Source organism: Geospiza fortis, unplaced genomic scaffold (assembly GCF_000277835.1).
Source record: "Geospiza fortis unplaced genomic scaffold, GeoFor_1.0 scaffold23, whole genome shotgun sequence".
Lineage (NCBI taxonomy): Eukaryota > Metazoa > Chordata > Aves > Passeriformes > Thraupidae > Geospiza > Geospiza fortis.
Window position 1 is genome coordinate 1,333,988 of NW_005054303.1, and position 14,738 is coordinate 1,348,725.

Consider the following 14,738-nt stretch of genomic DNA (forward strand, 5'->3'; position numbering starts at 1 on the left):
AATATTAATTTCCACTGTGGTATCATGATGTATTACTTGCATTGTTCACTATGGGAAGATGGGTGTCTCTCTGATAATGCTGCTGAAATTCTTCAGGAGGAAAGTTGTTTCTGTTAAGGGCTGAATTCCCTTTGAGCCAGCAGCAGTATGTTTGAATCCAAGACTGCTGCGCTACGAAATGGTATGATACCCCGACAGCAGGGCCTATAGCATGATACAGACTGGTTGACTTAATTTAAATTCTTAGAAATGGTGGAGTTAATTATCAAAATATCTTTTCCTAAATAGATAACATGGCGATGATTAACAATCAGTGGAGACCTGTAAAGAACAAATAACATTGGGCATTTTTTTTTTTTATGGCAACACAGTGGCTCACCTTAAGTGGTTTTCCTGTTCCTAGTCACATTTTTTTTGCTGTGTCAGTTTACATCCTAATAGGCAATCCTGGGACATCATCCCCACTTGAGTAAGGAAAACACTGTAGGAGTAATTACCAGTGGCTTGGCAGCTGGAAGGGTATAACAGTGGGAAATCTTACAGGACTCTGTGCTGGGTCTAGTGTTACTAAATATTTTAATTTTTACTAGATATTTTTATTTTAAATTTTTTTACTTAGCTGATAGAATTTGGATTTACAAGTGTTATCAAGATGGTTGCTAGCATGTGCTTTGTGTGAGAGATACTGATTCAAGTAATTGTGGCAAGTTGCATTCTGTTTTGAAGTGTCTCCACAGGAGAAATGTGAAATACTCTGCTTAAGAGAGAAGTTAAAGCAAATAGAGGCAATACCAGCTTGGAAGCTGTACTGCAGAGAGGTCTGGGTGTTAACAGTAGATCAGAGAAGACCATAAGTCACTAAAATATAAATATTCTAGCAATGTGTAAACATTTTTTTATGTATGAGGCACCCAAAGGATTATGTTTATTATTCTAACAGCCCTAGTAAAGCTGGAGTAAAATTTTCAGATTTGTCCATCTAGCTTCAAGAAAAACATGTACTGTTTGTGAAGAGTCCAGGAAAAAAAAAACAAGAGTGATTTGAGGTCTAGGAAATGTGAGCAGTAGAGAAAACCAGAAAAAATTTGGTTTATCTAGCTTAGAGAAAAATGGAAGGGAGATGTGATTATTGTATGAAAATACGTAAAGGTTGCTGTGAGGAGAAATAAACGAAACCAATCTATTTGTGGTTATAGTTGATCAGGATAAGAAGTTACACACTTAAATAGCAGCAATGGATTTTTTTTTTAATGAAAAAATTTTTATATGATAAGGATGATTAAGCATTAGGATGAATTGACAGGAGAAGGAGTGAACTGTCTTGCAGGTTTTTGAGAACATTTTAGATAAATATGTGCCAGGAATAATTTGGTTGACTCATGCCTGGGGCAAGGGGAACTGGCTTGCTGTTTTGTATGATTTTGTGTGCGGAGAATCAAATTTTGCAGTACAACTTGTTTATTTCTTCCTCAGCTTAGTAATTGATTAAAAGAAATACATATTTTTTTATCAGAACAATCCATGTTGTTTGGGTAAGTACAGCTGCTGTGCAAGGCAATCCTGAGCTCTGGCCTGATCAGGTTGTAAAAACGTGTATTTAACTGGTGGATATGTTGTGCAGGAGGAGCACTCTGTGGCATTGAGGGTCTCATTAGACTCTTGCATAGAAGGCTGGCCAGAACCCCTGAAATGGGCTGCCACTTTTAATTTTTGCTTTGACCCAAGATGTTTACAGCTACAGATCTCTCTGTGCTTCACAGAGACAGTTTGGAGTCACACCAGTTGTACAGGTGAGACTGAAAGCCTATGTGATGTACTTAGGGCTAGGGAATAATTAACCAATTAATTAACAATGCAGGAGAAAGGCCTTCTGATGTCTTTGGATCATCATGCAGGTTCATACTCGGGCTTCACTGAGTGCTGTAACCTTTGTCAGAGGGTTATGGGCACCAGCTCACTTTCTCATTTGGGAGAGAGTATAAAGATTATTCCACAGTGCCCAGATACACAATAAACTGTGCCTTCCCTTTGCATCTTAAAATATTGCAGTTATTAAGTATCCTTTCCAAAGAGCTACAGTATGATTTATTAGAATAAGTATAGAAAATCTTGATAAATATTCCTATCCTTTTAAGCTCTGGCCACTTTTAGCCTCAGTGGTTTCCCTGGAAATCAAAATCTGTAGTTTAATCATGTGTGGTTTGAAAAATACAATGACACTTCCTGTAGTCAATGTATGTGAGGTATTTTGCAGAACTCTTGAGGGTAATTAAGATAAAGTTCTTATTTTATTATGACTGATAAAGACTAGAATGATTTTTGTAAAATCTGGCCTTCAAAACAATGTGCATTTCAGATTCTGATTCTAATTACATCTCTGCCTTAATTCAAGCCATTTTTACATTAATCACCATATTATTAATATCAACACTGATTTTAACTGAGTGTTTTATAGGCTGTAGCTTTCATATTCCCTTCAGACTCTTTGGAGTAGTGTTCAACAGCTGTTTCCCTCTGTTTAGGAGGGACTTAAAAATTGAGGGTGAACTCACTTGTCTACAGTGATTATCTTTCCAAATTACTTTGAGAGGAAAGCTGGAATTAAAATATAATTAATTATTTTAGTTTTGTACATAGAAAGTACATAGTCATAATTACATTTTCATTGTAATGATTCTGTATTTCTTTCATTTTATTCAACAGATCTTGGCCAATCAATTTTTTACACTACTACATGCTTACTTCCTTTTCTCAGTGATGATATTTTGAGTACTTTACCCTATACAATGATTTCAACATTAGCTACCTTTCCTCCATTTCTGCACAAGGATATTATAGAGTATCTCAGCACATCTTTTCTGCCTATGGCTATATGTAAGTAAAACTCATTCTAGTATTGTTCTCTCTTGGCACATAACAGTATCAGACTGTACGAGTCAAAATTCGATCTGTCATAGAATTGTAATGGAACATCAGTCTCCTTACATACATAATTTCATGTGACTATTTTCAAAGGGAAATAGCTCTATAATTTTTATTTATTTATTGCACTGTGTTTTGGTGTGAGTTCTTCCTTCCTTTAAAGTGTGATGTTTATTTAAGAAATCACTGTTTTCAGACTCATAGAACTTTCAGTGCCAGCAGTGGGAGTTGTGAATACAGAATCAATGGGCAAACTGCTCCTGAAATAATAGATGCAATAGCAACATGTATAATTTTTGCATCTGGACTATATCTGGATGTACGAGTATGATTTTTCTCAATGTGATGATGATGTGGTGAATTTCTGGTTTTCTCCCTCTCTGTCTTCTTGTCACTTTCTAAGTTCTATACTAAATGACTGTGCCTGCAATGTCTCCTATGCATAGCAGTTAGGACTGAATCTGACGGTCCCTGCCTTTTTTCCTCCTCTTTGTTTTTACTTCCCCTCTGTGAAGATGTCGCGTGATTACTTAACATCATATTCCCTGCTCAGTGTGGATCTTGAGGTGTGTTATGAAGGCTTATCCATGTACCTGACAAAAAGCTTGATAGGACTTCAGCAGTAATGAGAAATGTAACCATTTTCTGCAGAGAGAGTCATTAGGGTCAATATTAGGTCAGTTTTAACCAACAAGTCTTTTACTGTGTGTGACCAAACGCTGGAACAGTTTTCCAGAGCAGTTGCAGATTCTCCATCCTAGCAGATGCTCAAAACACAATTTGCCCTGGATATCTGCTCTAGTTGGCTTTGAGCAGAGGGATTGGCCAAGATGGTCTCCAGAGGTCCCTTTTAACATCAACCATTCTGTGATTTTGTGAGAATGTCTCTTCCTTACCTCTATATTCCTGATCTTTGTGGAAAAACATGAACAACTTTTGTACAGAGATCAAGAGTAATGTCATTTAAGCATGCAGAAGATGCTGAAATATAGTCCAGTATTTTGAGATTAATATTTAATACAAATTTATCATGTGTATTTTCTGACCAGTCAATGATCTTGGAAGAGTCCCTAACTCTCCTGGACCTCCGTTTTCTCATGTAAAATATTCATTTTTAGTACATCCTAATGAGGTTTTCTCTATTAACTTTGACACGATTAATGACAGTGTGCAAATCAAAAATGCTAAGATATAGTTCATATGAATGTGCAATAGGTCCTCTTTGTGTTGAGAACAGAATTTTGCATTAAACAACTCCTTTTCCTACTGCTGTAACCTGTTAAAGAACAGCTGAAGGTGGTGACTTATCCTATCTGTCCTCAGATCTGTAGAACCTCAGAGTAACTGGTTGAGTCGAATCCTTGGTTTACTTAAATAGATGCTGTTCCCCAACTGCCCCTGATAGAGATTGCATCCTTGCATTTGCATTTATCATGCTGGCTTTCTTCTCTATCTGTTTTGGTGAGATTTCTGTATGAAACCAGTCTGCTGCTTTTTAAATTTACTAATCTAGTACTGTGTCCTACTTTTTTGCTGATGGCTATATTTAATTGCCCAGTTAGAGCTGCTGAGTATTTTTCAATTTAAATCCATAAAAATACACCTTTATGTAATAATTTGGGGGCAATTATTTGCGTGGATAACATTAAAAAATAAATGAATTAAGTGCAGTGAAGAGATCCATACTAATCTTGGGTCATGTGGAGAACAGAAAGGGAGAAATACTCCATTTTCTCTTCCTCATTTCTATTTGAGTGTTCTTTTAATTAGTCTCCTTGTCTTTCCCTGCTGGGAATTATATGCTCCTTTGCAAGGCAAGTGCAGAACCTTTCCTTCTCTTAGCCTTTAGTTCTGATTCAAACCAAAAGGGATGATGCAGGAGATTGTCTAAGCAGTTGGAGAGCCAGATGGGAGGGATGAAAACAGCTCGCTGAGCTGGTAGCTACAGTTCTGTGCTTCTGTCCCAAATGCTTGGTATTTGGGTCCTGGCAGCCAGGCTTGGGGAAGTGCTGTGAGGGTGGAAAGATACTTGTGACATCTCTGTGTAGGAGCTTGCCTTCAAAGCCATGTTGCCATGTAAAAGTTCTGCAGGGTTTTTCCAAATATATACCATTTAATAGTAACCAGCTCATGGGAGACCAGGAGGAGCTCAAGCCACTTCCTGTGTGAGATAAAAGATACTGAGGTAAAAGAGAGTCAGGTGCTGCTGTTCATCGTTATCTCAGCACAATTCACATAACCATGGGACTGATGTTTGTGGTCTGCAGCTATAGCTTGAGCTCTCAGCAGATCCTACAATTCAAGGCCTAGGTGCACTTGGCTGTACAAGTGATGGTATTTTGACCAGTCTGGGGGTTCTGAAGGAGAGGGCCTGAGAAGGCAACTGGTTGATGGAGTTTTAGGGTTGAGGTCACACTGATCTGGAGAACCAGGTGCACACTCTGTAGATCAATACCCCGCCATCTTTCTCTTCCACTTTTTTTTTTTTTGGTTTTCATGACATGGCCTCTAAGAATTTTATCTGCATGAGTTGGAATCAGTTACATGCTATTCTCACCTGATTTTCCTATTACAATAGAAAATTTATTTATTTTTTCCTTTCATTTAAGTGGGATCTTCAAAACGAGAAGGTGTTCCAGCACATGTCAATCTGTCTGCATCATCAATGCTGATGATTGCAATGCAGTACACATCAAACCCAGGTATGTGTAAACATGCAACATGGTATCATTCATTCTGAAACTATCAGTCAGGAAGTATTGTCAAATACAATCAGAAAAGTTTTCATTATGGGAAAAAACTGTGTCGTTTTCCAGCACAGGAGGAAAAATTATTTATTTTAGTCAAAACTGAGATTTCTGAACATCATGCTGGAAATAATCCTTATGTACTAAGAGATCCCTTTGTGATGGTGAAATAGGATTTGGCCCAGGATTGGAGACGCTGATCTACTCACATTTGACATCAGAATATAGTGCTGATATGTATAATGTCAGTGTTGGAGAGAAATCCCACTTACCTTGACTACAGAAATTCAAAGTAACTGTCTTATACTATGATTCAAATATCACTGAATTCACAAGTGGTACTATTTTTCTAAAGAAGGTAGGTAATGCTGGCTGCAGGCTTAATGGAACTATAATGAAGTTAAATGTAATTAGAAGTATCTAAACAAAAGTGAGGCAGTCCCTGTTTAACCATTGGGATCACATAACCAAATTGAAAGAATATTGAACCCCAGTGAGCTGTTACACTGCATAATCATCTGCTCTCAAATATCTACTGTCCTATGTGGACGGGTAGATGGTGTGTGTGTGGAAGAACCCCACACTGCATTGTGTGAGGAGTGTCACATCATCCTAACTTGGTTCACACAGGTAAATAAAAGCAGAACACCATTTCTAAAAGCTGCGTGCAGAAGTCAGTTTTTTTCATTAAATGTTCTGTCTTTGTTTTTTTGTGATTTCTGTGTTCAAAATGTCAGAGAAAAAGTTACCCTGTGGTTTTTGGGAGGTCAGACATGTAAAGTAGTTCACTTGGCTCTCATGTTTGTTTGATACACAGTGGCTCCTATAGCCTTTTGTATATGTGGGAATAATATATTCTTACATGTGACTTGCATTGCTGCCTCAAGATGAATGACATTTACACTGTGACAGAGGGACAAAGTTCTAGTGAATCAGCAGGTATTTTTCAACGGGATGTGTTTGAAAAAGATCTCCATTGTTTTGCAAAAAGCTGTACCCTCATGGTAATCATCTTCCTGCATTTTTTGTCAGAAAGAAGTTAGTAATATTCAGTTTCTTATTTTTTGTGATAACTCTTGGGGCATTGATTCTTTAGCAAGCCCTTTAAAATAAAAAATATTTGAATGAGGCATAGAGTTCTGGATGGACAAAGCAAAGCCAATCAGCTGATTATGTAACTTCTGCAACCTGAGTTTCCATGTCCATGTTAAGTCTATACTGTCTTTTCTCTCTCAGTGTATCACTGCCAGTTATTGGAATGTCTCATGAAATATAAGCAAGAAGTATGGAAAGTAAGTTTATGATCCTATATACTTTGTGGAAATGACTGTGCTTGGGTAGTAATAAAAACCAGATGGCTTGAAAATTGAACTGACTGTATGCCAAGAAGTTGTAAATGATCTTTATATCCAGTCCTCCCTCTGGATTATGGAGAGGAAGGTCCCTCTAATTTTTAGTTTACAGAGGCAGTTCCATGTTTTATAGAAACGAGCTCTGTTTCCTAAGTACTGTGTGGTTGTGGCTCCAATGAGTGGAAATTTTAATAATGAGCAAGCTTCTCAATTCATGTGGGACTGGACTTTTACGAGAACTATATGTGAGTATTGTTGTCTGAGTCTGCTCTGAATCTGGTTTATTTATCTGTATCTCACCTCTTTGCTCCATGACTAAGCAGAGAATTCATTTTGCTCTGTTAGTGCACTGTAGGATGGGTGGTTGCTGTTGCATGCTCTGATCAAACTCAGAACCATTCAAGTTGGTCATCTAATCTGTCTCTAAGAGCATACAAAGGAAGTTTCTTAGGGCATGAAATGTGTTAATTTTGTGCGTTCAGATATCTTTGAACAGAAGTACAATATATTGAATTGCGGTGTGTTACCTTGCAAAAATGAACATTTTGTACATGTCTTTCCTTAGGATTTGCTATATGTAATAGCCTATGGACCATCTCAAGTTAAACCTCCAGCAGTACAAATGTTATTTCACTATTGGCCCAATTTAAAACCCCCTGGGGCAATCAGTGAGTACAGAGGACTTCAGTACACAGGTCAGTGCAGCTGGTTTTGTATAGACCAAAATAAATAAATGATGAGAAGTGTTAAATTCACATTTTTACAGTTCTATGATGTATTTGACTCTTTTTGTTTGATAAATTGTACTTTCATAACAATATGCAATATCCATTTATTTGCATTTTCAAAACATGTCATGAAAAATAGAAACTCAGATCATGGCTAGTAAATATGTTGTCTTCCTCACAATATTAACTAAACCTGAATAGGAGAAGAAATAAATATCATGTTTGTGACAAATAGTCTGTGAAACTGCTGCCTGGGCCTCCCAACAGTTCTGGTTTATGTTCCTTTCAATTATTGCTTTGGTTGCTTTTGTTGTGTCAGCTGCTAACACTGCTGCTGTTGCTAATACTTCTTATCTGGCTGTTACTGTCAAAAGGTCATGTGATGTCAGGTACAGTTAGTACAATGGATAAATACTCAAGGTTGATTATAGGATGAAAATGGGGGACAAAGTCAGGAGTGACTGTCCAGCAACAACTCATTGCTTTTCCTGCTTGTCTGTCTCAATCTGTTTCAAATAATCTCTGTCATATGACATAGGTTTTGTTCACTTTTAAAATTTCTGGACCAGAATGTGACATTTTAAATTATGAAAATCAAGGGTTGGAAGAAACCTTAGAAGACCCCTAGACCAACTCAAGTGCAGCCTTAATGTTCCCAGTAGAAGTTTGTCTGATCTGTTCTAAAGCCTTCCATTGAAGGGTTGATAAATTTTCTTGACTATTTAGAAACAAAATTCTTCATGTACTGCTCTGCATCACTTTTTCCATGCAAGCAGGTCTGTAAACTAATCATGATAGTATTCTTTTTGAACTGTTACTAGTGCTGAATAGACTGGGCTTTTTCCCTTATATGTAAGTTTTTTGCTAATATGTCCCAGAATGGGATGAGTATTATCTGCAGTTGCATGGTATTTTGACCTGGGGGCATCCTGTAGAGCGTCCAAGTGATGCCTTTTGAGCATCCCTTTGTTGTTTTCTTCTTGTCATTATACAGCCAAGGCTCCTTCTGTCACTGGACTACTTTTCCTTTGTCCCAGCTGTGTTTTCATTTTGTCTGGGAAAGTAACTGAATTTACTCAGCTACTCCTACCATCTTGCTCCTGGAGTGGAAGGATAGTTAATTATTTCAAGATGCTGGTGAGATCAAAAAGAGTCTGCAACAGGAATGTCTATGTCTTACTTTTTCCATTTTCTCACTGAATCCATGGTTCACTTAATTATACTGTAAATAAGTCAGGAGGCAGGTATGTTCAAGGTTGTTTATTGTAATTATTAAGCTTCATGAGGAATGGCTATTTGTATCATAATCATATTTGTATAGTACTTAGTACAAGAGGCTCTTGTTCTCAATTGAGACTGCTAGACAGAAAGAATATAAATATCTCTTCTCATTTATTAAACAGCCATGTTTTGGTTTTGCAGCCTGGAATCCTATTCACTGCCAGCACATTGAATGCCATAATGCGATTAACAAACCTGCTGTGAAGGTACGGCTCTTGCTTTAGGGGCCAAACCTGGCTCTCTGGGACAGGGGAGGTTGTACTTCCACCCCAGCCATGAGCTGTGGTGCTGTGCAGGTGACCAAAAGCAGGTGCTAAGGGAGCAGCAAAGCCTGTTGGCACCAAGGGGCCACACCTTTGTGAATATGTTCTTTGGCTGCCCCAAGCAAGATGAGGTTTTTCCTGCAACTACTGTGGGAAATGTTGAAATTAAACGTGGCGATGGTTGTAGAGTACTTTATAAAATTCTAAGCTGACTATGGGCTAATCCATGTAAATGTTTTCCTAAGCACGCACATAAATGTGTATAAATATGTGCACAAATATTACTGTATACAGGAAACATTACTTCAAGTCTGTAGGCACATGTTCACCTTGGTATCTTGATTGAGGTCATACAATGCACCTGCTCTGGTTATGATCCTTTGCTTGGAATGTGTCCTAAAGCAAATAGCAACAAAGCTTTACTTACCTTTTTTGCAGCCCTCTTTGAGGAAGGTAAATTGTATCTTTACTGTTTACAGGCATAGTAAAAATGAAAAAGCTTTGACCAGGCTCACAGAACAATTTAATAGCAGAGGCAAGAACAGCAGCCCAAGTCCAGAACATACTGCAGTTAGGTGTACTGATTAATTAATTTGTATCCAGTTAAATATGTAGGTACAACCAATTTTCCTGGCATTGATTTGTATACTAATATAATTTCTTTAGTCAAAGAGTTCTGCAGTGAGCCTTTTCCACAGGCTGTGCTAGGACATACTGATGGCACTTATCTAGAATGTCCTGCAAGGGACCGCCTTCCTGCCCACTCCAGTCATTCTCAATGATTCCTGTCTCACAGGAAAAATGCTGAAAGGTGTTCCTTCATGTTGTAGTGGTCACTAGTTTCAGGCTAATAATACAGTAGAGCAAAATATTAAAAAAGTACAGTTTCAAGCTTTGCAGATTAAGTACCTGAATATTTTTGCGTGATCTGTTAGCCTAATTTTGACAGAACCAGTTTTGATCAGTCATCACTCAGAAAAATGCAGCCTATTGTGCCCTAAATAGATTATTTGGTTAACAAAGATGAGAAACATTTGAAGAGTTATTTGTCTTTATAAATAAAGTCTTGCACTCCAGTGGAGTAAGTGATCAGAGTGGTTAAGATGTAGTGTATGCATACTACTGTTCAGTGTTTCCTTTGTAGTACAAAACACTTGAACAAATGTGTGTGGAACTGGCTGTTAACTGTACCTGTTTTCTGTAATTGACTTATGTGAATGGATAAAAGCTAATGCAAGACAAAGTCTGGACCTATGTTGCCAAGGGAACTGTGAGTCTTTGTTCTGTCACTGCAGTTGTGCTCTATACTTGAAAACTGTGATGACTGAAAATTAGATTTTGCTGGAAGAGGCATTTTTGAGATAGAAAAATCTAGACCTTTCCATTACCTTGTCCTAAACAATGGATCCTCTAAGTGTTGTCTTTTTGGGGACAAAATAGTAGCAGTGTATAGTGAATATATGATGTGAGTATATAACAAAACATACTTATCTTTCAGAAAGTGATAATATTGGTACTGCAGTATGTCCTATTTTTTTACAGGCTCTCACATCCCTATCTTTGTTAGAAATAGTTTGAGATTTTGTGCACCATATGCTGAGTATTTTCTTTCATTACTGAATGCTCTTAACACATATCAAAGCTGTGTTACATTTTATGTCCTAGCATTAACATATTGAACTTTTTCAGCAAGCTTCAGTGAACAGAGATGTTAATCCTTTTCCTTCTCCATGTTTCAGATGTGCATTGACCCATCGCTGTCTGTGGCTTTGGGTGATAAACCACCTCCCCTATATCTTTGTGAAGAATGCAGCCAAAGAATTGCAGGGTAGGTAAACCAGGAGCTGGAAAATTATAAATATTGTCAGACTCCATAACTCTGGAATTTTGCTTTTTTGGAATATGATTTGCATATAATTCATATAGGTAAATCTGTTGAAATACATGGAGCACACTGCCACTCAATATGAATAAGGATTACAGATATTTACATGATCAGCAGTTGCACCTACCTTTAAACAGAGCTTTTAATTTGAGATCTCTGAAAGAATAGATACTGTGGGATGCATTGACTATGATAGGGAAACCTCATTAATGAACCAGCTTATGCTTATGAAACATTTTTTGTCTTCATCCATTAGTTGTCATTTAAAACCAAACATTACAGTGAAAGCTCTTTTACAGAGGTTTCACTAATGTTTTGTAACATGTATTTCAGATTAGTCTCTAAGATATACCATTAAGCAGCAGGGATCAAAGAAATTGATCGAGAATTGGCCAGTACTTGGAAGGAATGTAGCCTGAAATAAAATAACCTCACTTTGTTTTCATTTTTGGTTGTCTTTATTACCTTTAAATCGCTACTTTGGTTTGCATTAGTATACAAAATCTACTAATACTTACAGTCAGTGCCAGTCCTTACTTCAAATGGACAAGGTTACAGGTAGTTCAGAACCTAAAGGAGTGTTTTTCTCCTCAGTTTCAGACAACTTTAAATCACACTAGCTGTTGGAAAAGCAATTACATCTCACCTTAGGTTTTTAAGTCATCATTGAATTAAAGCTGCAGGAAAAAGCAGTTGAATTTGGTAGAAGCATAGCTTCTAAGGACACACAGAGAAAACAGTACTGGTACTTTGGTTTCTTTTCTACACTCATCTGCTATTCTTCACTATCATTTCATAGCTGTCAGACTTTCAGAGGACACTCTCTTTTAATTTGATAAATTTAGGTCTCAAAAGTAATTTTGAAAACCTTGAACATGGTGACCAACATCATCAAAGTGGTAATTTATGGTAAGACAGCACTACAAAGAGATGTTGTGTAAACCAGTCTGCAATTTATAAAATTACATTTGAAAAAAGCAACTTCAGAATAATGGCATTCCTACCACATTGATTTATCTAAATTTCCTCTGTGCAAAAATAAATCCATATATATATATATATATATGTATAAAAAGAAAGCTAATTATATATACATTTTACAGGGATCACAGTGAATGGTTGATTGATGTTCTTCTGCCACAAGGTAAGAGATATTTTAAGAGTAGGTACAAAGTAATCATAATTGTACAAAGCTATGCTGATATTTCTCCATACTGCATTACTTGAACTGCTGCATTCTGTTCAAAAGTTTTGGGTGGGTTTTTTTTTTTTAATTTTTTAATTTTTATTTAAAGTAATTTGTACTTAGTGCAGCTTAATGTCCGTAAAGTACTATGAACAATTGACTAATCCTCTATCTGAAATACTCTGCAACTCTTTATGTGTGAGGAGAGAGAAACAATTGAACAGATTTTCAAATCTTGAAGCATTCACAATTGGAGCCAAGTTTTTAAAAAGTACTCGTGTCCCACAGTGCTGTCCAAAAAATGGGACTAGTTCTTCCAGTAACCCGGGTCTGATTTGAAAGCTCTAAAAGCGGCTGAAAATCTGTAACACAAGATGGCAAAGGATATCAGAAAAGGACATAAAATATTTTTTGGTGATCCAGTCATTGATCCAATCATTGTCCTTTGGCCAGTGAGAAAACCTGATATTTTGTTATCTACTAGAATGCAGACAAAGCATGTTGACAGACTAGTCAGCATATTATCTGAAATAACCCTTCCAGGGATATAATGAAGACACTGCCTCTCTCTTTGCTTTGCAAACTGAAAATTCTTAAGCAGTTGAGATTTTCTTGCTGTCTGCTTTTAGTTGAAATGTTACCCAGATAAAGAATGTTTTATTTACTTAGGGGAGGAACATCTTCTTAATCAGCCCCTTAAACTTACTGAATCATATGTTGCCAGGGCAACAGATCAAATAGCTACTGCTTACAGGTTGAATCTGCAAACATTTCACTCTGAAATTATGGGCCACACATAGTGGCTGCTTTGGCATTGTTCATCCACATTCACTACTCTTTTATGCTTTCACAAGAGCTTTCACAAGCAGCATAGGCCCACCTGAGCTGTGTCTCCTGCAGCATGCCACAGTTGTGTGTGCAAGGTGTGCTCTTACAAGTCTGTCTGTGAGGCAGGAGCACCAGCAGAAGGTGGAGGGGTTGCAGAGCACACCACACTTAATGCACCAAGGCTGTTATTGCATTTCAAAGTAGAAATAGCCATAGGCCTAAGTGTATAGTGTCCTCACTTCTGCAGGCTTAGGGGTTTCAGTAGTACCTGCAAACACAAGTTTAGCCCAGAGACTTCCTTGCAGGATGCCCATTTTCCCCTGGCTGCCATAGTAAACCACAAAGGTCGTCACTTTGTGTTCATGTTTTGTATGCCTTCCCCTTACAGCTGAAATTTCTGCTATATGTCAGAAGAAGGTAAGATTCAGCCATTTGTGTGATGGGGCATGATTTGATGTTGTGTGTAATGTCATTCCATCACTGTATAGTGTGTTCTTCTTTGTATCATTCCAAAATTTCACAATTTATCCATGAATGCATTTATTGGTGGATGGAAATAATTCAGCAGCAGGTTTCTTTTTGTTAAAACTGACACTCTTGATTTGAGTTGTAGGTTTTAGTTTAAGTGGCAATTAGTAAAGCAATCCAATTATGCAGTTGAGCTCTGTTTGTATTCTGTAACTCTGCTTTATGAAGAGGATAGAACAAGGGATGAATTTTAAATTTAAGTGTTTATATATCTTCTCATGTCCTTGAAGTCTTGGATTGATCCTAAATTGGGCAAAAATCAAACTGTAAAATGTGTATTTTTAAAAATACATGGACTGAAAATCTTTAGTGCTTGGCTCTGAAAAGGTTGCTGACAAAAAGAATCTGCTTGCAGTACATATCAGCTAATGTGTTTTGAAAAGACTTTTTTAGCAAGGGATACAGTGTATAACATATTCCAGTTCTCATGTGGCAAAGAAAGCTTCTCTGTTGGGCTGGATTACTAGGTGGCAGAAATTTCAGGTGCTTATTTCAAAGGCTTGTACAGTTTCCTTTGATAAGGCAGATCCTTACATAACATAAACTGTGGCATGGTGGCACTGGTTTTTTTGCACTCCTAAGGATCTACCTGTTGCTACCTGTAACTTAAAAAGACCTTCTGAAGCATAAGCAGGTGTTAAGAGAACTACTGTAAAATTTAGAGGTTGCTCTAAGTCAGGAGGTTGAGGTTGATGATTTAAATGTCAGTTTGGTTTTCAGAAGAGGAGCAACTGTGACATTTAAGTCCAGGCTCAGCATTTAGTCCTGAGCTTGTCTTTCTGGAAGGTCAGTGATGTTTGGCATCAGGAGGTTGCACACAGTTGTGCTTAGACAGAGTGATTTTGGAAATTGCCAACACTTGAGCCATCTCCCTGGTGCTGGCTCTCATCCCTGTTTTCGGTTCCATTTCCCGATAACCTGTGGCCTGACAAACCCTTTTTTATTTTCCAGAACTGCAGCTCCCATGTCAGAAGGGCAGTTGTCACGTGCTTCTCGGCGGGCTGCTGCGGGCGCCCCG

The 14,738-nt window shown here is 37.6% G+C and overlaps 1 protein-coding gene across 1 annotated transcript in view; it reads left to right on the forward strand.

Annotated features, from left to right (window-relative positions):
* The window catches only part of UNC79 (unc-79 homolog, NALCN channel complex subunit), a 106,975-nt gene that overhangs the window by 11,414 nt on the left and 80,823 nt on the right, over nucleotides 1–14,738 (forward strand). Inside the window, 10 exon segments of the mRNA XM_031066324.1 lie at nucleotides 2,704–2,874; nucleotides 5,532–5,624; nucleotides 6,906–6,961; nucleotides 7,587–7,716; nucleotides 9,172–9,236; nucleotides 11,033–11,121; nucleotides 12,282–12,322; nucleotides 13,581–13,609; nucleotides 14,672–14,734; nucleotides 14,737–14,738. The exon segment at nucleotides 14,737–14,738 is cut by the window's right edge and continues 174 nt beyond it. Coding sequence (XP_030922184.1) covers nucleotides 2,704–2,874; nucleotides 5,532–5,624; nucleotides 6,906–6,961; nucleotides 7,587–7,716; nucleotides 9,172–9,236; nucleotides 11,033–11,121; nucleotides 12,282–12,322; nucleotides 13,581–13,609; nucleotides 14,672–14,734; nucleotides 14,737–14,738 — 739 coding nt within the window.